Source organism: Hemicordylus capensis, chromosome 1, assembly GCF_027244095.1.
Source record: "Hemicordylus capensis ecotype Gifberg chromosome 1, rHemCap1.1.pri, whole genome shotgun sequence".
Classification (NCBI taxonomy): Eukaryota; Metazoa; Chordata; class Lepidosauria; order Squamata; family Cordylidae; genus Hemicordylus; species Hemicordylus capensis.
In genome coordinates this window covers 43,266,329-43,291,571 of record NC_069657.1, presented here as the reverse complement: position 1 = coordinate 43,291,571, position 25,243 = coordinate 43,266,329, and the positions used below count along the sequence as shown (strand labels likewise).

The 25,243-nt window shown below is 44.2% G+C and overlaps 1 protein-coding gene across 2 annotated transcripts in view; it reads right to left on the bottom strand.

Moving 5' to 3' along the window:
- The window catches only part of SEL1L (SEL1L adaptor subunit of ERAD E3 ubiquitin ligase), a 52,025-nt gene extending 47,543 nt beyond the window's left edge, over nucleotides 1-4,482 (bottom strand). For both annotated transcript variants that reach the window (XM_053283970.1, XM_053283971.1), the window contains exon 1: nucleotides 4,280-4,482. In XM_053283970.1, the coding sequence (XP_053139945.1) occupies nucleotides 4,280-4,376 (97 nt within the window). In that variant the 5' untranslated portion in view covers nucleotides 4,377-4,482. The remainder of the gene's footprint in view (nucleotides 1-4,279) is intronic.
- Nucleotides 4,483-25,243: the final 20,761 nt, after the last annotated feature.

Below are 25,243 nucleotides of genomic sequence, written 5' to 3'. Positions count from 1 at the left end.
ATTTTCCAGAAAAAATATGTTTTAGAAATTTTTTTCCATTACTAAAATTTCATTGGCTCACATCCAGACTAGCATTGCACATGTGCAGCAGTTCAAGATCCAAATTAATATTGCACTGTCGTTTGAGGTTAAGGGCAATTTTCATCAATCTTCCCTTTCCTCTGAAGGCCACTGTATGTTACTAAAATACATCACAGAGGATATATTCACACAGGGGTCTTTAGAGGGAAGGGTGGAAATTGCCCCTTCCCTTGCTCAAGTTACAGTGCAATATTAGTCTGGATCTTGCATTGCTGCACATGCTACTCCGGATGTCCAACACTGTTCCATAAAATTCATTAGTAACAATTAATTGGGGCCAATGCAATACTAGGCAAGTTCAGCAATTTCAAAGTTGTAATTTTATTTATTCATTCATTCGATTTCTATGTCACCCTTCCAAAAATGGCTAATTAGTGTTCTTCAGGTGATCATACCTAAAAAGCATGTGAAAGGATACATTTATTGAACATTCCAATAAAATGAAGTTCTTTCCACATAAAACTCTGAATTCCAGTATAACAATTAAAGCATATGAAGTGGAAACTGACTACACCCCCACCAGCAAACATTTCTGTCCAACTACTTAAAAGAAAAAACTCTAGAGATGCAGTGTGGGAATATTAATATTTCACTGTATAAATTGAATAAACATGCCCAACCAGATCAGAATCTATTAATGGCAGCAGGAAAATTCGTACAATGATTTGGGGGGGGGGGGCGGCAGGGAAATCAAGGCAAGTTTTATGCAAATGAAGGGGAAATTTGCATGGGAATTTTTCTGGAAATTTTCCAAATTAAAATTTTTCTTGGAAACCCACACCTCTGGCTGAAGCACTGGGACACTGGATCAAGACCCTGCTATTTGAGTACGGGAACAACTGAATCTTTCACCTCTCACTGACAATTGTCCAGCACACCAACTACCATGGGTGTGGCTGTAATCATGTTTCCATTAAAGAGCTGCCTCTCTCTCTGCGCTACAAGGACAAATGGCTAATAGTGGACCCCCTTGATGCTTCTTAAGGTTTGTTTTCTGACACAATCCAAGCTTAAGCACAGACATCAGGGAGATGATTAAATCAGTATATGCTTGATCCTATGATCCATCTAACGTGGCAGCTGCTGCATGCCTAATTACATCTCTGCCCAGTGGTCAGTATTCTGCTCTCCACCTGCCTAGTTGCTGTCCTAACTTTCATTTTGCCATTCTTTTGTTAAAACCCTTGGGTGTGTGATTATAAACCTTTTCAGTTCTATGATTTATCTGCCTAACAGCTATTTTTCATATGTATAACAAATATTTGGTTTGTTATACATATTGTTTGCTCCAGTTATTAGATCATAGACAATTCTGCTTTAGGTTTATCTCATACTTGTACTAGATTACAAGTTTACTTTGGAATTTGTAATCTACATTAGTGTATATTTATTCATGTATTTATTATCCATGTATTTTTGATTTGTATTAAATACTTTATCTTTTTTCACTGCCCATCAATGAATTCATTAGAATGCTTGCATATATTCTTTGCATATCCAGGCTCAGAGTTGGCTGTACATTTGACCACTACCAAAGCTGCTATGGGCAGAGAAAATCAGCAAGTTTCTCTATATTTTCAATGCTCTCAGTCAGTGTTCCCTTTAAGGCGTGCGCACATGCACATGCTCACAGGATTTTTTAAATGTCCGCTCAGTTAATTTTAGATCCCACTCAGTTTGAATAAGGAAGACACTATTCTGCACGTGCACTCACACTGCCTTGATACTGCTGCCCAGAACCAAACTCATTCTGCACACAGGTGAGAAATATTAGAGAGAGAACTGCTCTGAAAGTACCTGAAAATACTTTTTAGAGATATCCATTTGAAGATAAGGAAGCCATCACCCAATTCATGCACCTCTGTGTTTTCCATCTTCATCCAAATATTTGCTCTCTACAACTCTGACCAAACCAATGCAGTGGCTTAAGTGAGTGGCACAGTTGTAAAGTACCACATTTAGAACAGCAAACTTACCTCATCTAATTGGTCTACCTATACATGGAGACTGAATTGATCACCTATCTTACCTTGCCAAATAAGCTTGTCCAGAATTTTTGTCCAAGTGCAATTACTTCAGTTACAGCAAATGCCTACAGGCAGAACCTGAAACTGGTATAGCAACTTAGAAAGTACTGCCATTTCTAAGCACTGCTACCCATTGTATAAGGGAGGTTATAATCATTTCAAACTTCAGTTCTCTCAACTTTGTAATGGCCGAAATTATAATTTCTTTCCCCAAATTGTGACCTGTAGCAGGTGATGACTTCAGGGGTCCCTCAGATACACTGCAGCGTAATCAACAAGGGCAGCCAACTTGGGATTAACCTGTCCTATCTCATTTCCTCGTACATGAAATCCTCTCTCAGAGGCACTGACAAACCAGTAAAGACACAGGACATCCCTGACAAGTCTCTTTCCCTAACCTAAAGCTGCAAGGGACTTCAGTTGCCCTAACCTTAGCCCTAAGAGTGATTAAAAGTGGAGATTGCTTAAAAAACACAAAAAACCTTTAGGTTCTCCCACCATTCCAAACCATCTCAAGAAAGTGGTTTCTTTCCCAAGAGATTTTCTCCATGCTGAATTATGTTTCAAGACCTTCCTAACACCATCTGAAATTCAGCAATATGGTATAAAACTGGTCTGACATAGTTGTATATACTCTGGTACAGGGGACCAGTGGACAAGCTGCACTTTAAATACTTCTAAAGTGCAGCATTGTCTGCCTTGGTCTTTCAATCAAGAGTGGCCAATACATCTCAAATTAATCAGTAAATTACATAAACAGCCCTGGCTTAGTTACTCAGTCTTCAGTCACTCTCACATACCTTCCTTGTCAACTACATAGCTGCCTGCTTACCCAGACACCCTTCCAGTACTACCTACGAACTACTGCTACTCCTCCACAGTGCCACCTGTTTTGCCCACCTAGTTCCACTCACGTCTGTTGCTGCATTTCTTAGTTTTGGCAGATCCATTCCTTCAACCTTTCCTCAACTAGTTCCTACTTTAAACTTCAGAAACTGTCCATCCTGTTTCATGCCAGCTACTGGCACCCTCACCATCTTGCACCCACTGATTTGCCCAGCACACCAGCATCTTGTTCCATGGCCAGGCCAGCCAGAGAAGCAAAGAAACAAGCACTTGGAATGCCAGATGTCTGGGGCACTTGCCTCCCCTACACCTTAGAGAGCTGCTGCTTGTACTTTGGAGAAAGGCAACTAGAGAACACTTAGATTCTCAGCTAGGAAAAATTCTATGCATTGCGGGGAGGGGGAGACACAAGAATCAGGACTTTTTAACCTCCAGGCCACAGACCCAGAACTGATTTATATAGACACAGAAAAGCATTTTATCTGTGTAAGCTTCCCACATATACCTGACCAAGTTTAAGTACACATATTACACAAACAAACCAATAAGCATGTAGCATTAGCACACCAAGAGCACATCTACTTAAGCTATCAATTGCTGGTATGTTAAGCAGACATGCAACCATACCAATGCCCATAATTTGGCACGTCAGCAATCAATGGCCCAGGAGGACACACTACGTGGGTGCACTTAGCAGTCACATGCACTGGCTCATTTCTAAGTGCATACATAATGCAACTCAACAGAGGTGAGAGTTTTACATGGGTAAGGATCTCCGGCTTATATAAATCAGGCCTCAGTTGCAAAATTGGAGTCACGAAAAGCATAAAGACATAGCATTAATGGGCAGGCATTTTTAAAAGGGTGGAAACATACCAAACCTCAAATGCTTTTCAGCAGAAGTCAGATGTGTCAGGGAGATACAAAGGACAGTAGCGAAATTTTAAATAGGTCCCAGGGCACATGATGCAGCCAGCTTGCTGAAGCTAAGCAGATCTTGGTCTGCTCAGCACCTGGATGGGTGACTACCTGGGAAACCTGCATAGGTCCATAATGGGGGGGGGGAGAAGCGGCATACACGTGTAATGAATAAGAAACAACATAAGTTCACATCAATAGAGCAGCAAAGGAGAAAAAGCCCTGGCTGGGGGGGTCAGCTCTAACCTGACACCGGTGCGTTCTTGGGGCACCCAGATTCTGACACGCACGTAGCAACATCCATTCTCCCTCGCCTGCGGCGCCTGCCCCCCAACCTCCCACCCCCCAGGGTCTCCCCCAGAGGAACAAGGCCCGCCCACCCCACACGACCAAGCGCCCTGACTGACCAGCAGAGACCAGGCTGGGACCAGCAAGCAGCAACGCCGCCGCCAACAGCAGCAGCAATACCAGTCGCGGTGGCTCGACCCGCCTGGGAAGCTCCATCTCGGCTCAGGCTTCCTGCCTCTGAGGCGACAGCAGCCCTAACACCGCCGCTGCGCTCTGACTCCGGCTAGTTCCGCCCCGCCCACCAGCCCCATTCAGCCAATCCTGCACCTCCGCCTTGGCAGACCCAGCTCCTGCGGCGCCTCCAATGGCTGCTCGATTTCAGCCACGTCAGATTTTCATTGGCTTCTACGTTCTCCGACATGGCTTGTTCGAATTGGATAAAAACAGGCGATGCCGATTCTCGGGCGTGTCTCAGTGGCTTTCTCTCGACCAATCAGGGCACGAGGAGGAGGAAAACACCACTCCGCGTCCGGTCGCCCAACGAGAAATGTCCATAGAACCAAAGCGTCGCGGGTACGACGTCCGGTTCCCAATGGCAGCTCGTGGAAACTTCCACATGCGGAATGCCAGAATAAAAAGGTGTCCCTTTCCTAGGCAAAAAAAAAGAAAAAAAAAAAGGGGTGGTTGATCTTCGGTGACAGCTAGTTCTCTTTCTTTTTTTGAGGGGGTAGAAAAGGATAATAAAACGGAGTCAGTGAACCTACTGAACTTATTTCAATTTTCGCATTAATTTCTATGCGCTTCCAGTCCCTCCACTTTTGCCCCGCACATGGATGATTTTAGGCTCTGCAACGTGAATTCGGAAGTGTAACTGAGATCCATGGAGACTGCTGCCCTTGGCTCTCACAGGGACTGAAATGCATATATCGCAATGGCCTAAAATAGCCAGAGGGCGTAGAGAAAAGCCCATCGAGCGTGCAACACAGGCGTTAGAAATTCCCATAAATCCATGAGTCCAGTTAATACCCCTGTGTCCAGGAGAGGGGTGGTTGACCTGAGGCTGTGTAGCGGTTGTTGGACTACAACTCCCATCTTTCCCAGCGGCAATTTATTGAGACTGAGGATGACTGGGAGTTGTAGTCCAGCAAGTGCTGGACAGACTCGGACTGGCCACACCTAGCCCAGGACTGTGCTGCGGAACTACATCACCCAAAATAACAGCAAATAGCACCCATAGAGATAGGAAAAGACAAGACTCAGTCAATCTGAAACTAAACAGGCTTTCCAGTCTAATGCCGATGCAAACTATGCACAGTACATCAAATTTAGAGAACAACACAGTGACCAACAGATTGAAGAGGTCAGTCTACATACCCATACCAAAGAAAGGAGATTTAACAGATTGTGCAAACCATTGCACAATATCCTTAATTTCACAGGCTAGCAAAATAATGCTCAGGATCATCCAATGCAGATTAGAGCCCTATGTGGAAAGGAAAATGCCAGATGTTCAAGCTGGTTTCAGAAAAGGCCACGGAACAACAGACATCATTGATGATTCATGTTGAGAAAGCCAAAGAATACCAAAAAGAAGTCAATATGTGCTTTATTGACTACAGAAAGGCTTCGAGTGCGTTGACCATATCAAGTTGTGGAACATCCTTAGGAAAATGGGTGTCCCAGAACATCTCATTGTTCTCATGAGAAACCTATACACAGGACAGGAAGCCACAGTCCAGACGGAACATGTTGAAACAGACTGGTTCTGGATTGGCAAAAGAGTAAGACAAGGCTGTATACTTTCTCTTTATTTATTCAATTTATATGCGGAACATGCATTGAGAGAAGCTGGATTGGAAGAAGATGACCGTGGTTTTAAAGTTGGAGGAAGAAACATGAATAATCTGCACTACGCTGATGACACCACTCTGATAGCTAAGGGTGCAGATGATCTGCAAGGTCTAGTAACAATGAATGCACCACTGAGAGACCTTAAAGGCCAAGTTGAAGACAGATTATCCTGGAGAGACTCTATATATGTGGTCGCTAAGAGTCAACACCGACTTGACGGCACTTAGTCAAATCAGAGTTTTGCAAAGCTTTTTATGCCAGTTCTCTTTGTCCAGCTCTATGATAACAGAGGGTTCTGTTGACTCCAAGGAAGTTCAGTACTCCAAGTCTTTGGGTTCTAATACCATCAATAAAACAAGGAGAAATTGATCAGCTAGTTTTCTGACAACCTATGTGTATACAGGGGAAACAGTTATTTTGTTTCCAGAACGGATTTCTTGTTTAATGTTAAAGTCTTAGTTATCTCTCATTAGATGACAATAGTGTAGAAAACTGAGGTTTCATTGCTGCAATGATTGCTGTTTCATTGCTGCAATGATGAGAGCAAAGATAGATTTGTGAGTGGATGGACTGGGAGGACATTCTGGAACAAGAACAAGCAGGTTTTAGACCTGAGAGATCAGTGATGGATCACTCTATTGTGCTCCAATATCTAATAGAAAAAATATGTTTATACTAAGAAAATCCCATTATATGCAGCTTTCATCAATTTTCAGATGGTGTTTGATTCCATCTCAAGAGGCATCCTCTGGTCTAAATTACTTAACACATCAATTGATAGGCGACTATTACTACTAATTTATAGGCTTTATGAAAATTCAACTCTCTGAGTTCGTCTTACGCCTGCAGGTCATCTTTCAAAGAAGATTCCAACAAATAAGGGAGTCAGATAGGGCTGCATCTTAGTGCCGTTTTTATTTAACTTTTATGTGAACAACTTAATCCACTGCCTACAACAAACAGATATTCATAAAAAATAATCTGAAGGGAAAAACCGGGGATTTCCTTGTAAAGTATTTATTAGCTGATGAAGATTCAGTAATTTCCAGAATAGTTGCTAAGTACTGTTATGTGGTTTTTAAAATAAGAGTTTCAAAGTTATGAGTGTATTTTAAAATTGCCATTTTTAGATATACGTATATGCTTATTTTAAGGATATCATGCTATTTTATGTCATTTACTATTGTATATCTTTCTTTTGGTCATTGACTGTAAATAAAGTAATCTGAATCTGGCGGTGGGTGGGTTTGTACTCACCCCTCCCGCCGCTTTCCCCCCTCCGGTGCTCCATTTTCAAGCAAAATCTTTGGGGTGGCAGCGGTCCTCCCTGCTGCCCCTGCCCCCTTGTTGCCTGCTAAAAGCGGAAGTAACTTCCGCGCATGCGTCTGCCGCCACCGCCGTGCGCACACCATGTATGTGCCATGCACGTCAGCAGCGGCTGCATGTGTGGAAGTTACTTCCGCTTTTAGCAGGCAACAAGGGGGCAGGGGCGGCAGGGAGGATCGCTGCCGCCCCGAAGATTTTGCTTTAAAATGGAGCGCCGGAGGGGGAAAGCGGCGGGAGGGGTGAGTACAACGCCCTCGCCCTTAAACAACACCCTCCCTGGCGTTGGACTGCGCCTCCGCGGTCTGTGCACATCCCTAACAGTGAGGTGAGGGGAGATGACAGCTTCAGGCGGTGCCTCCACCATGGGTAGGGTTGCCATGCCCCCCAGAATTCTGGGTATCACCTGGATTTTAAGCATCTCACCTGGATTGCTTAGCCCACCCAGATTTGCCTGGATTTCAGCTTTCTTTCTTTTTTATTTAAAAAAAAGCTAAACGCTGGACTTGGATGAAGAGAGGAAGAGCACAGGAGGCTAGCTGGGAGGGTTTCACTTTCACAAGTACATTAATCCCCTGAGGAGAATTGCCTTGTTTGTTATCATCAGGGTATCTCTATTGGGCATTTGAGAGGATAACTTGTTTTTTGATGTAAATCACTACCTGCCTACTTGGCTGTGTATTGCAATATTTAAAGACTTTCTTGGCTTTACATTCAATGCATGCCTACTTAGCACGGTTGGTTTCAATCAGATCTTCTCTCCAATAAGTGTGTACAGATTTGCAGCCTTAATTAAAAAGCTGTGCATTTTCTTCTTCTTCTGTTGCTGCTATTAATATGTCAAGGAATATGTTCAGGGAAAGATATCTTCCCCAGCTATTGTTGGTAGATGTCCTGAGCAAATACAAGTGCACTGGAAAGTGCAGCTTCTAATTTGCATATGCAAATTATTTGCAAGCCAATTTACATAATATGTGGAGAGTGTGTGCAGGACTGGGGCCAGGGGTGAGTCGGGAGACGATTTTGATCTGCCAGTTCTGAATGGGGTCATGCTCCCCCGGAAGCAACAGGTACACAGACTGGGGGTGCTTCTGGATCTGAACCTCTCCCTGGTGTCCCAGGTTGAGGAGTGGCCAGAGGTGCTTTTTATCAGCTTCGGCTGATATGCCAGCTGCATCTGTTTCTTGAGATGAATGACCTCAAAATAGTGGTAAATATGCTGGTAACTTCTAGGCTGGATTACTGCAATGCACTCTATGTGGGGCTGCCTTTGTACGTAGTCCAAAAACTGCAGTTGGTCTAGAATGCGGCAGCCAGGTTGGTCTCTGAGCCATCTAGGAGAGACCATATTACTCCTGTGTTGAAAGAACTACACTGGCTGCTGATACATTTCTGGGGAAAATACAAGGTGCTGGTTATTACCTACAAAGCCCTAAACTTAGGCTCTGGGTATTTAAGAGAACATCTTCTTCACCATGAGCCCCATCACCTGTTAAGATAATTGGAGAGGTTTGTCTGTGGTTGCTGCCAACCCGTCTGGCCCCTACTTGGGAACAGGCCTTCTCCATTGCTGCCCCTGGACTTTCAACACTCCCTGTCGAAATAAGAGCCTCCCCCATCCCTGGCAATTTTTAAAAAGGCACTGAAGACATTTATTCACCCAGACTTTTAATTGGATTTATAGTTTTAATATTTTTAATGTTGGGTTTGAAATGATTTTAATTGTTTAATTTATTTATGGTTTAAATGATTTTAATTGTAAATCAGCCAGAGATGCAAGTTTTGGGTGGCATGGAAATATGCTAAATAAATAAACAGATAAAGAAATAATATGCAAATTAGGCACCTGGATTTGGAGAGCCAGAATATGGCAACCCTAGCCATGGGGCAGTGAGTGGATACTGCTAGCCATCTGCTGCTAGCCATCTCCTCACCTGCCACTACTCACTGCTGCTGCCTGGCTCCTCATTGACTCGCTTCCTGCATCTCCCAGTTGCCTGATCTGGCCAGCTGGGTGGTGAGAGAGGGGACCCAGCCAGAAGAAGCTCTCTTCTTGCCAGGTTGCCTCTCTTGCTACTGACCTGCAGGGCAGCAGCCAGTGAAGGAGACAGCTTGGTGAGTACGGAGCTTCTAGCTTTTCTCTTTTGACAATCTGCTGTTTAATAGCCCGGCTGCCTAATTTGGGCAGCCGGGCATTTGAGCTGAAGGGCAGCAATGCCCATCTAGTGAAGCTGGAATTGGGCAGCCCTGCCACTGCCAATTTGCTGCTGCCATTCCTATGCAGAGTGGCAGCCCTGGCATCAGAAGGCAGTGCCAACTCTGCAACCCAGGTGGGGGCTCAGTAAGAACGGAGCTTCTTGCTGAGGCCTCTGCAGCCCTGCTTCCATGCCCTACTCTCTGGGCAGCTGGGATTGGTGGGGCTGCAAAGGAATTGGAGAGAAGCAGCATTTTTGCCTCTTGCAACCCCACCTCCTGCACCCACACCTCCTCTGAACCTCCTCCTCATCATGGAGCTGTGGCCAGCTTCACCCTGGGCAATGCCCTTGCGAGAGCTTCCTCTTGTGGTTAGCCACCTTGCTCCCATTCCCTTTGATCCTGTGTACAATGGGCAACATCCGGACTGGTTAATCATGACTAAGCACCATCACTGAGAAAAGTTAATCATGATTAACTTAAGTCCCATTAATTTTAATGGGACTGAGTTATGACTAACTTCATCTGGATGTTGCTCAATACTGTACCCACGGTATCCACTTTTTGAATTACTGAAAATAGATTATACCTTTTGTATGCCACGGCCATTTGGTCCTAGTTTACTTTTTGTTTATATCTTTACCCATGTATAAGAAGAGTACCTTCCAATCTAGAATTAAGTGTGGGCCATGGATTTGTTAATCTCTATGGTGCTAAAAATATCTTATTGTTAAAGATATTTAAATTATTATTTTAAAATAAAAATATTATTTTTGCACCTGTTAATACTGCTAACTTGGCAAAGAGGCACCTTTTAACGTAATGATTCTCTTTATTTAGCAGGGGGAGAGTAACTGGCCCTATCCACCCCCAGCACAGTTTCCCTCCAGTGGCTGTTGCTGGGGTCTATCTTATGTTTCTTTTTAGATTGTGAGCCCTTTGGAGACAGGGATCTATCTTATTTGTTTGTTATTTCTCTGTGTAAACTGCCCTGAGCCATTTTTGGAAGGGCGGTATAGAAATTGAATTAATAATAATGTTAAAATATTATGGGACTTCCGACTACAAACAGACAAACATCTGCCACCACAATACACCAGATATATCTGTAGTTGAGAAGAAAGAAAAACAAGTTAAAATAATCGACATAGCAATACCAGGGGATAGCAGAATAGAAGAAAAAGAAATAGAAAAAAATCACAAAATACAAAGATCTACAAATTGAAATTGAAAGGCTGTGGCAGAAAAAGACCAAAATAATCCCAGTGGTAATTGGCGCCCTGGGTGCAGTTCCAAAAGACCTCGAAGAGTACCTCAACACCATAGGGGCCACAGAAATCGCCATCAGCCAATTACAAAAAGCAGCTTTACTGGGAACAGCCTATATTCTGCGACGATATCTATAACAATTGATAATAAAATTCTGGCATCCCAGGTCCTTGGGAAGGACTCAATGTCTGGATAAAACAAACCAGTCAATAACACCTGTCAGACTGTGCAAACAAGAAATAATAAATAATACTGACCAAAGAGAAAATTCCATTTTACTTTGCAGAAGTAAATGCAAAAAAAAAAGCCATTTCCTAACCTTATGGGAAAAAATGATGGGTGGAGGATAAAACGTGCATTTGAGACAGACTGCATCTATTCACAAATGACACACACACAGAGGTAGGTTGAAGTGCAATTGCAAACCCTCCTTCCGACATGGCCATCAATCAGTTTTTAAAAACAAAAACAAAAAACCGGGATATACATGCATTTAAAACTGCATTCCACACTAACAGGTTTTCAAAATGGCAATTTACTCCTGCTTCGCTACCTTTAGGGTAGGGTAGAGGTCATACATGGGAGGGATTTACAGCAACTTCAGTACAGTACTGTTCATACAGGCAGCAGCATTAGTCAGCTTTTTTCTTGATGATTTGTGCTTAATATGCAGTACATGCATCCTTTAAAAGCTGCACTTTGGGAGAGTGTTGGAAATGATACTCCGGCATTTTGGATAGACTTTGCCCCTCTGTGCAGTCTCTTGCCTTCTCACCTCGCAGCCTTCATCTTCCCTGTCTCCTTCACCTCCTCCTCACACCATCTCCTGCCAGCAAGTGGATGGATCAGTTGTTTTCTCGCACATGTGAGTGAGAGATAGAAGAAGCAACCTGTCCACCCTCTTTCTGGCAAGAACTGACTGGGAAAGGGCGAGGGGCATGTGTGCATTCACCACCATTCCCTCTTGGCTTTTACCGGCAAGAGGATGGACAGGTTGCTTCTTCTCTTGCTCTTGTACACAAGAAAACAACAATCTACCCACTTGCCCAGGAGCCAGCGCAAAGTGGGCAGCAGAGGCAGGAGGAGGAGGGGAAGATGAAGGCAGCAATGTGAACGGCCCTGATTCATGGGATTTAGCTTTATGTACACGTATACGTTATTTATTTATTATTTATTTATGACATTTAATATACCACCCACTCTGAAGACTCTGGGCGGTGTATAACAACAGGCAAACAGGCAACATTAAAAATTGCATTACATTAATAATTAAAAATTATGAAGAACTAAAGTAACTACCAGAAAACAGAAAAATGAACTACAGGGCAAAGGCCTGGTGAAAAAGAAAAGTCTTCAATAGCGATTTGAAGATTGTTAAGGAAGGTGCTAGCCGGATCTGTAGGGGGAGAGAGTTCCAAAGGAGTGGAGCAGCAACTGAAAAGGCCCTTTCACGGGTCCTAGAGCCCTGAACATCTCAGAAATCAGGGACCGACAGAAGGGCCGTCTGAGCTGATCTAACCGGATGGGATGTAACTGGATTGGAGAGGCGGGTCTGTAGGTAGACAGGTGCCAGGCCCCGCAAGGCTTTGAAGGTCAGAACCAGGACCTTAAATTGAGCTTGGAAGTGAATAGGCAACTAGTGCAATCACTGTAGGAGAGGGGTTACCCTGTCATATTTTCTGGCACCCATGAGTAGGCGAGCCACTGCATTCTGGACCCGCTGCAGCTTCCTGATTGTCCTCAAAGGTAACCCTAGATAGAGAACATTACAATAGTCTAAATGGGAGATAACAAGGGCATGGGTCACTGTCATTAATGCCTGCCGGTCAAGGTAAGGGTGTAATTGGCGAACCAGATGAAGCTGGGCAAAAGCACTTCTGGCCACAGCTTCCACCTGCTGCTCAAGCAGGAGGCGCGAGTCCAAAAGGAACCCCAAATCACGAACAAGTTCTTTTGAGGGCAGCGCCACCCCATCTAAACCAAGGTTCACATCCAGCTGTTGGCCATTACGAGGGCTGAATAAAAGTAATTCAGTCTTAGTGGGATTCAGTCTGAGCTTGTTTTGATTCATCCAGACCTTAATAGCTTCCAGGCAGCGAGTTAGCACAGAAACAGCATCCCCAAAATGGTCTGGGATGGCAATATATAGCTGAGTATCATCAGTGTATTGATGAAATCTCACCCCAAACTGGGAAATGACCTGACCCAGCGGCTTCATATAGATATTAAAAAGGACAGGGGCAAGAACTCAACCCTGGGGAAATCCATAAAGGAGTTGCCATGGGTCAGAGCACCTGTCCTCAATGCATACCAACTGGACACACCCGCTAAGGTAAGAACGGAACCACTGTAAAACAGTGCCCCCGATACCCAACCCACGCAGGTGGTCGAGAAGGATAGCATGATCGATAGTGTCAAAAGCCACTGAGAGATCTAAAAGGACCAAGAGACGGACACTACCCTCGTCACGGTCCCGAAGAAGGTCATCTACCAGAGCGACCAGGACTGTCTCTGTGCTATGCTGAGGCCTGAAGCCCGACTGATAAGAATTAAGATAACTAGTTTCTTCTAAGACCCTCTCGAGCTGGGCACATACAACCCTCTATAACACCTTGGCTAAAAAGGGGAGGTTGGAGATCAGCCTATAGTTGTCAAGGACCTCAGGGTCCAGGGAGGGTTTAATCAAGTGATATACATCTCAATTCACACCACTTCCTCCCACAGTAAAGCTTCCTATCTGGGATGTTGGAGTTTTGTGATTATTTAGCAAAGCACCAAGGAAGCCACCACTCCAGTTACAGAGTGCAGAGTTTAGTTGCTGCAGCTATTAGAGTAACATGCATGGAGATGACTGTAGATTCTGAGGCTATTCCAATGATAATCCAAAATTGGGCTAGGGGAGCCTAGCCTGATTTCGGATGATTGTGGGAGCCAACAGGCTCGCAGCCAAGCCTGGTTGCCTCCCGGTGGTTAACCCACCAGACAAGGTTAACCCACCAGACATTAACCCGCCAGACCCCTCCCCCTAAACCAGGTTTGCGGAGCGAGCACTCCGCAAACCTGGTTTTTCTGATTGTGAGTAGCAATAGCAATAGCAATAGCACTTACATTTATATACCGCTCTATAGCTGGAAGCTCTCTAAGCGGTTTACAATGATTTAGCATATTGCCCCCCAACATTCTGGGTACTCATTTTACCGACCTTGGAAGGATGGAAGGCTGAGTCAACCTTGAGCCCCTTGGTCAGGATTGAACTTGCAACCTTCTGGTTACAGGGCGGCAGTTTTACCACTGTGCCACCAGGGGCTCACTCCGTGCCATGGCTACTCATGAGTAGACTCCTGGAGGGGAGGCGAAAAGCCGCCTCCCGGCTCCAGGGGTCTCTCCAGTATGCCCTGCGTGCTCACGCAGGGCATACTGGAGCATCTGGGGGGCGCGACCCCCAAATTCCCCAGCCCCCGCTGGCTCCGTCACGGAGCCGGCAATCACGTGGGCGGCTGATCCGGCCGCCCAGGGCTCATGCCCTGCTTGTGTGCGGGGAGAGCGGGCTTAGCCCACTCTCCCCGCTTAGCTCCCCAAACTGGGTCTCACTGATCATGAGACCCGGCTCTCTAAGTTACTTAACTAGTTTATGGGTGAAATACATTTGGGATAGGAAAGACCTATCCTATCTATCAGCTACATAATGAATAGGTAAGGAGGGAGAGAGAGATGTTTCCATCTTCTCTCTAGAAGGAAAGGAAGAGGACTGGCTCACTACAGGAAGTACCTGAGGAGTCAAGGAGCAGAGGAAAGCAGGGCCAGGTAAGGAGACCCTCACAAGCTACCTCTTCTCCCAATGCCCGTAGTGGTCTTTAGGATAGTAGGTGCAAAAGGTCCAGTAGAGAAGGCTCAAAATGCTTTAAATAGTACAAAAGAAATTTGTCTTAGACCAGAAAAGGAAACCTCTTGATACTTTATCTTGCATTCATCATGCCCCATCTCAAATGCTTGGAGAAAGACAAATTGTTAGAAAAAGGATTCCAAGCCTATTCAACCAGCTTATTCTTATTAGGTGCCTTCTATAAGTGGCTTAATAAGGAACTATCCAAAAAGACAGAGCTGAAGTGAGAAATTCACCTAAGAACTAATTAGCTGCACTTTATCTTCCTTCCTGGAGGTGTTGGTCCAGAAAGTAATCCTGGAACCATTAATGGGTGGTAACACACCGACAACTCTTATAAGGATCTCTGCAAACTGCATTTTAAAGGAAGAAAGTGCCTGAACACCCTGTGAATATACAAGACCTAAGACCTATTGTATACACTGCCTTATTTCACAGGAACTTGCTGCAAATGAGATTTTCAATGAGACACCATGAATCCACTCACTCTCATTTGCTATCATAGAATCCACACTCAGAACACCTCAGAAACAACAGAACCAAGTACTCCATGGGTTAGAAACCAACGGGGGTGGTTGGCACCCTATGTGCACTACATCACCACTCGCTCTGGGCCACCCCAGCACCCCCCATGTGCACTTATGGGGCTGCTGAAAGCTCCATTATAGCTTATGAGGAAAAACCTTAAATACGCGTAAACTTCAACAATTCACCAAAAACCAGCCCGCTGCCCAAATCCTTTGAAAGCTTCCTTGCCCCTACCTGGCACTACCACCAACCCCACACTGCTCTAGGCCACCCCTTTGCCCCCGACGTGAAGCTATACATTTGCTGACACCTCCATGCTTCTTTATGGAGAAAAACCTTAAAGACGCGTAAACTTCAAAAATCACTTAAAAATCAGCCCTTGCCCAATTCCTTTCAAATAATTCTGATAGCTTCCTTGCCCACCCTAGGAACTACCATCCACCACACTCCACTCTACAACACCCCTTTCCCCCCGACGTGAAGCTATACATTTGCTGCAATCCTAATTATTCTCTATGAGGAATTCAAAAATACTTTAACAATTCACCAATAATATGAGGAGTGTCCAATTGCCTTGGGATTTTTTGGGTGGTAGGAACCCCTGCCTGTCTACCACCCACCCCAGGTTTGTGCCCCTAGGTGCTCCACAATAGGGGATATGGACTGGTTTGGGTCCCATTATACTCTATGAGAAAAATAATTAAAAATATTTCAAAAATTCATAAAAAACCGTACGAGTGTCCTATTGCTTCAGGGTTTGGGTGGTTGCTGGCACCCATGGGTGCTCAACAATAAGCTATAATGGTCTGGTTCGAGTCCCATTATATCCTATGAGAAAAAATAAAAATAATTTTCAAAAATTCATAAAAAATCGTACGAGTGTCCGATTGCTTTTGGGTTTGGGTGACAGGTACCCCTGGGTGCCAGATACCATCCTATCAATTTTTGGGTGTCTGAACCAGTCCAAACCAGTTCTAATCGAACCACCCCCTGGTTCGGTTTGAATTCGAACCTGCAGCTCGAACCTGATGGCTGGTTCGGTTCGAATCCGAACCTCTGAACCACCCCGGTTCGGATTCGAACCGGTTCGCACATCCCTACTCCAGGACCTCTTCCAGAAAGGATGTGCAGCGGAGGCACCAGCACAGAGCATGGGAGATTTTTCCTGGCCTCACCTAGCTCTCTGCTGCTTCCATCTTCATACATGCTGTACTATAATATTAGAAACTTTTTTTAAAAAAAACCAACCCCATACATAATTATTGTTGGGAAGTATGATTGAGTTTAATTATCAAAAGGTTGGGCTGTTGGGCCAGGCCCTGAATCTTTTAATGCCCCTATGCCCCTACCTATAGGGATCCTATACTTGTCCATGATAAATTGGTGTCTCTCTTCTGCCTTTTGGGATGCAGTTTAATTGTTCCAGATGCACCAACCTTCCTTCTACTGTGTTAGATTGTACCCCTGCTACCTGGGCAAAGAGGCACCTTTAAAATGTGGTGGTTCTCTTTATTTAGCAGGGGGAGAGCAAAAGAGCCTATCTACTCCCAGCACAGTTTCCCTCCAGTGGCTGTTGTTGGGGTCTATCTTATGTTTCTGTTTAGATTGTGAGCCCTTTGGAGACAGGTAGCCATCTTATTTATTTATGTATTTATTATTTCTCTATGTAAACTGCTTTGGAAGCTTTTGTTGAAAAGTGGTATATAAATATTTGTTGTAGTTGTTAGTAAACAAATCATAAAAATGAAACTTATATGGTCAGTTTACTAATCTATATACAATTTTCTAAAGAGCTGGAGATATTACAATCCTATGAATAGAGAACTGGAGCACCTGGGGGCAAGTGCAAAGCACCAAAAGACACAGGTTGACCCACAGACATTCATTATTTGTTTTATCATATTTTTATACCACCTGATATGTACATCTCTAGGCGGTGTACAAAAGTTAAAACAATATTAAAAAGTAAAAACAGATTAAAATCCCACAAAACACAATAAAAACAACCTAATAAAACTCTCTCTTCTGCCTTTTGGGATGCAGTTTAATTGTTCCAGATGCACCAACCTTCCTTCTACTGTGTTAGATTGTACCCCTGCTAACTGGGCAAAGAGGCAGCTTTAAAACGTGGTGATTCTCTTTATTTAGCAGGGGAGAGCAACTGAACTTATCTACCCCCCAATGAAACATGTCAGTTTCATAAAGATGTGAATTTAAAAACCCTATGGGGGCCAACCCCACCCCACAACTGCCCCATGCTAGTCAATGGGGCAGAATGTTTATGAGCTCAGAGAAGCATGTGAGCGGAGCTAATGGGATTCAGTGGCAAGGAGTGGGTGGGGGGAGAGGAGGGTTTCAGCAAAAAGAGCGGGACATTTCTCGGCTTCAACAACCCTTACTTCTGAGGGGGTAAGCTCTCCAACATTTTCTGCAGAAGAAAATGCTGACACTTTGTGGCTCCCTTGCCAGTCAGATAACTCTGTTCCGTTTTGGGAAGTTGGTTGGCACAGTTAATTTCTTAGGAACATAGGAAACTGCCATATCCTGAGTCAGACCATTGGTCTATCTAGCTCAGTGTTGTCTTCACAGACTGGCAGCGGCTTCTCCAAGGTTGCAGGCAGGAATCTCTCTCAGCCCTATCTATAAGATTTACGCAGACCAGCTACTACCACTTTTAGTAAAATTATTTAATTTTGTCCTAGACAATGGGCGTTTAAATAGGTCCTTTTTGGATGGCCTCTTAGTCCCCCCCCCCACAAGAAAGGTGACACCACTTTACTACAAAACTGGAGACCGATAACCCTCACAAATATCGATTACAGAATCTTTGCCAAAATCCTAAATAATAGATTGGCGAAAGTGGCCCCTAAATTGGTCCACAGCTTGCAGACAAGCGCTATCTTGGGAAGAAAGATGACAGACTCATTGTGTCTGCTCAGAGAACTTTTTTACTCTATACGAGGGGCATAGCTATAATTGAACGAAAGGGTTCAAAGAACACGGGCCCCCAGCTCCTGAGGGCCCTCCAGCTCCATCCCTCCCTATTTTCTTCATTGTCTCCCTCACTCTGGGGGGCCACCTAAGAGAGGGATGAACACGGCCCCCTCTCCCCTAGCTACGCCCCTGCTCTATACAGAATGAAAGTTGGAAAGGTCACCTCATCTTATTGGATCAAGTTAAGGCCTTTGACAAAGTGATTCACAATTATCTGTGGACATCGTTGAAAGCTAAAGGTATACCACCCCTATTCGTTACTTGGATACAGCTGCTCTATACGAATGCAAAGGTGACACCACAGATTAATGGATGGCGGGGCGACCCGATCATTTTGCATTCGGGTGTCCGACAAGGATGCCCACTGAGCCCATTACTTTATGTTTTTGCCCTGGATCCGATCCTGATCAGGATTCAGAGAGAACCCCATCTGCAAGGACTCTCGGTCTCTATCCCTCCACCCTGCGAGATCTTCCCGGGAGGGAGGAGGAGGGAGAGTGATGGGATAGCCAAACCACCTTCCACTCAGAACTGCATACTGAGTTTAGGGTAAAATTTGTAGCTGATGCCGATGATGTTACATTACTGTTATTGAATGAAAATGAAATCTCTGTAATACTAGACCTCTTCTGGGAATATGGCAAGATCTCGGGCTCAGAATTAAATGCTGACAAAAGTGTATTTGTTAAAATGGACCCTGGATGCCAACAACTCTCGTGCCTACCCATCTCTGAATGTAAAGTCCCAGAGTCCAAACTGAAGTGGGTAGATACAGTAAACATTTTGGGGATTGAATATGGGATTAAGGAAAAAGTCTGGGGGGGAAATTGGACAGATTGGGAAGAAAAAGTAATGCTTAAAATCACCATGTGGAAAAAATGGAGCCTTGCCATGTACCAGAAAGTGGTTTACATCTGGACTTACCTGATACCCCTGGTGCATAACCTGGCGGTAGTCTATCCTCCCCCGCTTGATCTCCTTCGGAGAGTTGAAAGCCAGATCTTCCATCTAGTATGGAACACAGCGTCCTTCCCTTTGGCCCGTGCGGTAGCATTTAAGGAGGTTGAGCGGGGAGGCCTAGCCCTACCTGCCCTGCAACCCTATTTTGTAACTGAATTCATGTCCTACAATTTTGGAAACTGGATTTTTATGAATGTCCATAATATGTCCAACCTCCTGCAAAAAACCTGGGTCTCACTTTTCGCTCTGCATTGGCGCAAGTCAGCATGGGGCATAGCATGGTGGGCGAAAGGATCTTTCAATGGTAATATCACACAAGTATTAAAAAGAGAACACCCAGACTACTTGAGAGATTTGTTATTCACACTTAAAAAACGGAAGGTTGAACCGGATCTATTCAAAGGATCCTCCTAAGTTAAGCAGCTAAGGAAAACAATTTATGGAGAGATTCTAGAAGTGGGTTTCTTAAAACCTGATTTAGAACGCAAACGCTACAAACACTGCACTTAACAGTACTTGTTGCAACCCGATCACCCTATCGCTCTCTTTAAGGAGAAAAAAGTCCCTTTCCATTTATGGGAAACAAGGTGGCGCTTATACCATCAAGTACTACCACTTAATGCGGCTAAGCCATAGCTCCCAGAGGACCAGCAAGAGTGCCCTAAAATCACCTGCAAACAGAAAGCTAGTGAGCTAGGTAAAACATTCAGGGAAACCCACTCACATTTCTTAAAAGAGTGTGTGGTAGGCAAAAGAGTGTGGCAGGGAGTAAGTAAGCTGTTAGAGTGGCCTGATTTGGAAAAACAGACTTGGGAAGAACTAACATCGGGTTTGAGCGATAGAACCTCCTTTCGAGGTCCCAGAAAGAAACCTTCAAGGAAACGGGATGGAACGGGTGCCCTCATACTAGGGAATTGGAATGTTCCCCTTCTTGTAATCAGGTTAGTAAACCTGTATGTCATCTATGCAATGCTCCTGCATAGGAATAGGTAGGGAAAACGCGACCAAGAGGTTCGCGCAGATGAGACAGTAAATCTCTTCTGGAAAAGTTTGTATGGTTATGTGCAAAAAGACAAGAGTATATCTTCTAAACAGCAATGGGACAAATTGTGGAAATGGACGTTGGACGTAACCCCCCCCTCCCCCATTACCTGATGTGCCTTGAAATCCCTCACCCCCGAGTTACAGTACTACCTGCATATACTTCATAACCTTGTGGGTTTCCAAATCCTTGTGTGTAAATCTTTGTAGATGTATCATGTACAAACAACCACTTTGTATATAATTGTGCTTTGGCAACGTACTGTATGCTTTGGTAGTTTGTTGGTTCAATACAAAAATCTTGTCCTATTAAAAAAATCTTGTCCTATCTTGGAGAAGCCAGGGAGGGAACCTGAAGCCTTCTGCTCTTCCCAGAGTGACTTCATCCCCTGAGAGGAATATCTTACAGTGCTCACACATCAAGTCTCCCATTCAGATGCAACCAGGGCAGACCCTGCTTAGCTATGGGGACAAGTCATGCTTGCTACCACAAGACCAGCTCTCCTCTCTTGCTGTTATGAAGTATTGCTTTGGCAGTGTTGGCGGGCAAGTTCTGAGGGGATTTCCCCACTACTCCCCAGCTTTATGGGAACACTGGAGGTTCAGATAACCACCATAAGACTTAGCAGAAGAAATGTGCCTTAGACCACAGAACTGAAGAACCTTTAGGGCTTGATGAAAAGGAGATGAGATGATGGAGCACTAGTCCCCCGCCCCACACAAAAACAGAACATACAGACATACCCACTCCCATAAAAAAATAATATTTGCTCTATGACTCAAGTTAGAGTAATGACTCCTGTCTTTGTTGCTAGTTGTTTTTCTCAGCCGCAGACTCAGGTAACACAATGCATATACACCAGGGATGGAGGCAAATATTTTTGTGGGTCCTCCTATATCAGGCAGCAGCAATATAGGAAAGAAGCATCATCTTATACTGCTCAGGGGATGGCAATGGTAAACCCCTCTTGTATTCTACCAAAGACAACCACAGGGCTCTGTGGTAGCCAGGAGTCAACAACATTGACTCGACGGTACACTTTACCTTTACCATACTTGTTCAGCCTATTTCAGAAGCCCATGCAAGGCAGGCTGCTGCAGAGTAAATGAATACCTAAGTCAGGTTGTCAACTTTTCAGCCAGTCCCTGAAGACATGTTCCCCTGCTAACCGAGCAAAGGCACCTTTCAAAGTGGCGATTCTCCTTGAATTTAGCAGGTGGGGAGCAACTGGCCTTATCCAATCCCAGCACAGCATCCCTCCAGTGGCTGTTGCTGGTGTCTACCTTGTGTTTTGTTTTTGATTGTGAGCCCCTTTGGGGTCAGGAAACCATCTTATTATTACTATTATTGTTCTTGTTTTTCTTTTTAAACTGCTTTGAGAACTTTTCAGTTGAAAAGCAGAATAATTTATTATTGTTGTTGCTGTTGTTTATACATTTTAACACAATTGGCAAGTGATAACATTTATCCCCATGCCATGATTAAGCCACTAGTAACAGCCCAGTAACATGGACAGGCTAGATAGTTGGCAATATTCCAAAGCACTAACAGGGATGTGCTTTCAGCAATTTGTAATATGCAAGTAGTGTTTGCGCATCCGAGTAATCCCTGGTGGGAGAACAACGGTGTTAAAAATGTATGCAGGTGTTCATCTATGAACTGTTGGAGGGTATGCCTGCAGCTAGTAAAGTTGCCCGGTGGGAGCACATCACACCCATTCTGAAAGAGTTGCACTGGCTGCCAGTTCATTTCCTGGTCCATTTCAAGGTGCTGGTTTTGACCTTTAAAGCCCTTAATGGTTTGGGCCTGGGATACCTGAGGGACCGCCTGCTCCCAAGGGTTGCTGCCCACTTAACGAGGTCATCTGAGGAGGCTCTGCTCCAGGTGCCGACAATGAGGGAGGCTAGGTTGTTGTGCACTCGGGACAGGGCCTTTTCTGTTGCTGCCCCCAGACTCTAGAATGCTCTCCCGGTGGGTATCTGCTCCTCAGTCTCCATCACAGTTTTTAGAAAGCATGTCAAACCGTGGCTTTTTACCCAGGCTTTTATATGATTGTCTCCACTGCGGCTTCTTGTATTTTGTACTGTTTTTATGCTTGTGTTTTAATTTTTTTAAAAAAATCAGATTTGTTTTTATATTTTTTAGCTCAATATTTTAATGTGTCTTTTTTTGTAATCTAGTTTTTAAATTTTATTGTGAGCCGCCTTGGGATTTTCTTAATGAAAGGTGGGGTATACATTTAACAATAAATAAATAAAATAAAATCAAGAGCTCTTTCAGAAAGAGAGAGATAACAGCTTTAGTCAGTGGTGGCTCAAGCGGCTCTCTGTGGCCCTGAGGCAGAGTGCCAAATACTGCCTCCCTTCTGTGTCCCCTCCTGCCCTCCCCCACTTTAAAGCAGAGGGTAGAAGGGTCTTTTGCCACCTCGCTGGTATCCCCAAAATCTGTTGGCCGAGGTGAACGCCTCACCTCATAGAAGGGCCACCCCTGACTTGCGTCTCTATACTCATTCCTGTTAGCCCAGAAGCTTTCATCTCAATTTGATCTCTACAGGTTGGAGTAGAGGCTAGATTGGGAATCCATTGCTCAAGGCCTGCAAAAGTCTGATGCCTGGCTTGGTGTCTCATATTTAAAGCTCCTTCTAATCACTAGTTATTATTCCCATTTTAATTTGAGCAATTTTTCTGTTTGTTTGCCGTGAAATAGTACTGTGTATCTTCTGGTCTGCATTTCTTCAGCAATTGCCAGTGGCAGGAAAAGCTCCTGGTTGCATATTATGGAAATAATTATTTAATGGGAAGCTATTTCCGAAAAATAAACAAACATCGATTAAGCTTTCAGGAATAAGATATAATGTTTGTTAAGAAAAGTAGCAGGGATTTTATAGTTGTTGCACAGATAATTTTATTGTTTCCTCTCAATACACTGGGCTCCTATAAATGTATGTATATTAAATTGAGTGAAATTAATTAGCTCACAGGATTGTAACACATTATCAAATGGGGTTGAATTAACTCATTCAGGAAAACAAGCGAGCTCAATGGTCTTATTCAGTGAGCAACGGAAAAGAGCTGACACAGATCCTCCAGATATTAATAAGGCCTCAACAAATTTTCTTTGGCTCTAGGAGTCAGCTGCAAAATTTAGGAGCCAGAATGCTCTGTGCTTCATGGGCTGGGATGTGGACTCACACTCCTTCCTTAATCACTCCTACTCCTGGTCTTATTGGTCTGTCATCTGGCTCAGGTACCACACAAATTTCCAGGTGTCATGTTGAGCTGGTGCATGGAAATGGTTGAGCCCTGTATTAACAACATGGGTATTATAAGAAGACAATGAGGGATGCATCCTGCCATTCTCCATGTTTTTAGAAATGTTTGTCAACACTGCCATTCTGAAGGCTCTTAAAGCTATCCAGGTTGTTGGCTGTCAGCACATCTTGTGGCAGAGAATTCCACAGGCTGATTATGCATTGTGTGAAAAAGTACTTACATTTGTTGGAAGTACTTCCTGGCAATCAGTTTGATGGGATGACCCCTGGTTCTAGTGTTACGTAAGAGGGAGAAGAATTTCTCTCTATCCACTTTCTCCACACCATGCATGATTTTTATAGACCTCTATCATGTCTCCCCACAGTCGTCTTTTTTCTAAACTAAATAGCCCCAGGTGTTGTAGCCTTGCCTCATAAAAAGGTGCTCTAGCCCCCTGATCATCTTGGTTGACCTCTTCTGCACCTTTTCCAGTTCTACAATGTCCTTTTTTAGATGAGGTGACCAGAATTGTATGCAGTACTTCAGAAGTGGCTGCACCATAGTTTTGTATAAGGGCATTATAATATTAGCCATTTTATTTTCAATCCCCTTCCTAATGATCCCTAGCATGGAATTGGCCTTTTTCACAGCTGCTGCACATTGGGTCGACACTTTCAATGAGCTGTCTACCACGACCCCAAGATCCCTCTCCTGGTCAGTCACCGACAGCTCAGATCCCATCTACGTGTACTTGAAGTTGGGGTTTTTCATCCCAATGTGCATCACTTTACACTTGCCACCACTGAACCACATTTGCCATTTTGTCGCCCACTCCCCCAGTTTGGAGAGACCCTTTTGGAGCTCCACACAATCTATTTTGGATTTTACTACCCAAAAGAGTTTGGTATCATCTGCAAATCTGGCCACCTCACTGCTTACCCCTACTTCTAGATCATTTATGAATAAATTAAAAAGCACCTGTCCCAGTACAGATCCCTGAGGGACCCCTCTTCTTACTTCCCTCCACTGTGAAAACTCTCAGTTTATCCTTACTCTTTGTTTCCTGTCCTTCAGCCAGTTAGCAATCCACACATGTACTTGTCCCCTTATCCCATGACTGCCAAGTTTTCTCAGGAGTCTTTGATGAGGAACTTTGTCGAAAGCTTTTTGGAAGTCCAGGTATACTATGTCAACTGGATCACCTTGATCCACACACTTGTTGACACTCTCAAAGAACTCCCATAGGTTTGTGAGGCAAGATTTACCTTTGCAGAAGCCATGCTGTTTCTCTCCCAGCAGGGCCTGTTCTTCTATGTGCTTTACAATTTTATCCTTGAGGATGTTTTCCAACAATTTGTCTGGAACGGACATTAAGCTAACAGGCCTGCAATTTCCTGGATTGCCCCTGGATCTGTTTTTGAAAATCGGTGTTACATTTGCTACTTTCCAGTCTTCTAGTACAGAGCCTGATTGCAGGGATAAGTTATATATTTTAGCAAGGAGGTTGGCGATTTCACATTTGAGTTCTTTGAGGACTCTTGGATGAATGCCATCTGGCCCTGGCGATTTGCTAGTTTTCAGTTTTTCCAGACAGTTTAGAACATCATCTCTTGTTATTTAGTCTCTATACCATGGAGTCACCCACTGTATGGGTGAGACTTGACATGTGCCATAACGTTAGGCCATGTCTTGCTCTTCATGCCATTCACGTGCTTCCAGCTCAGTCTTCCTTGCTAGCCCGATCTATCCAGCTCGCCTCATTGCTATGAGAAGCTAGTTGGCTGCATGA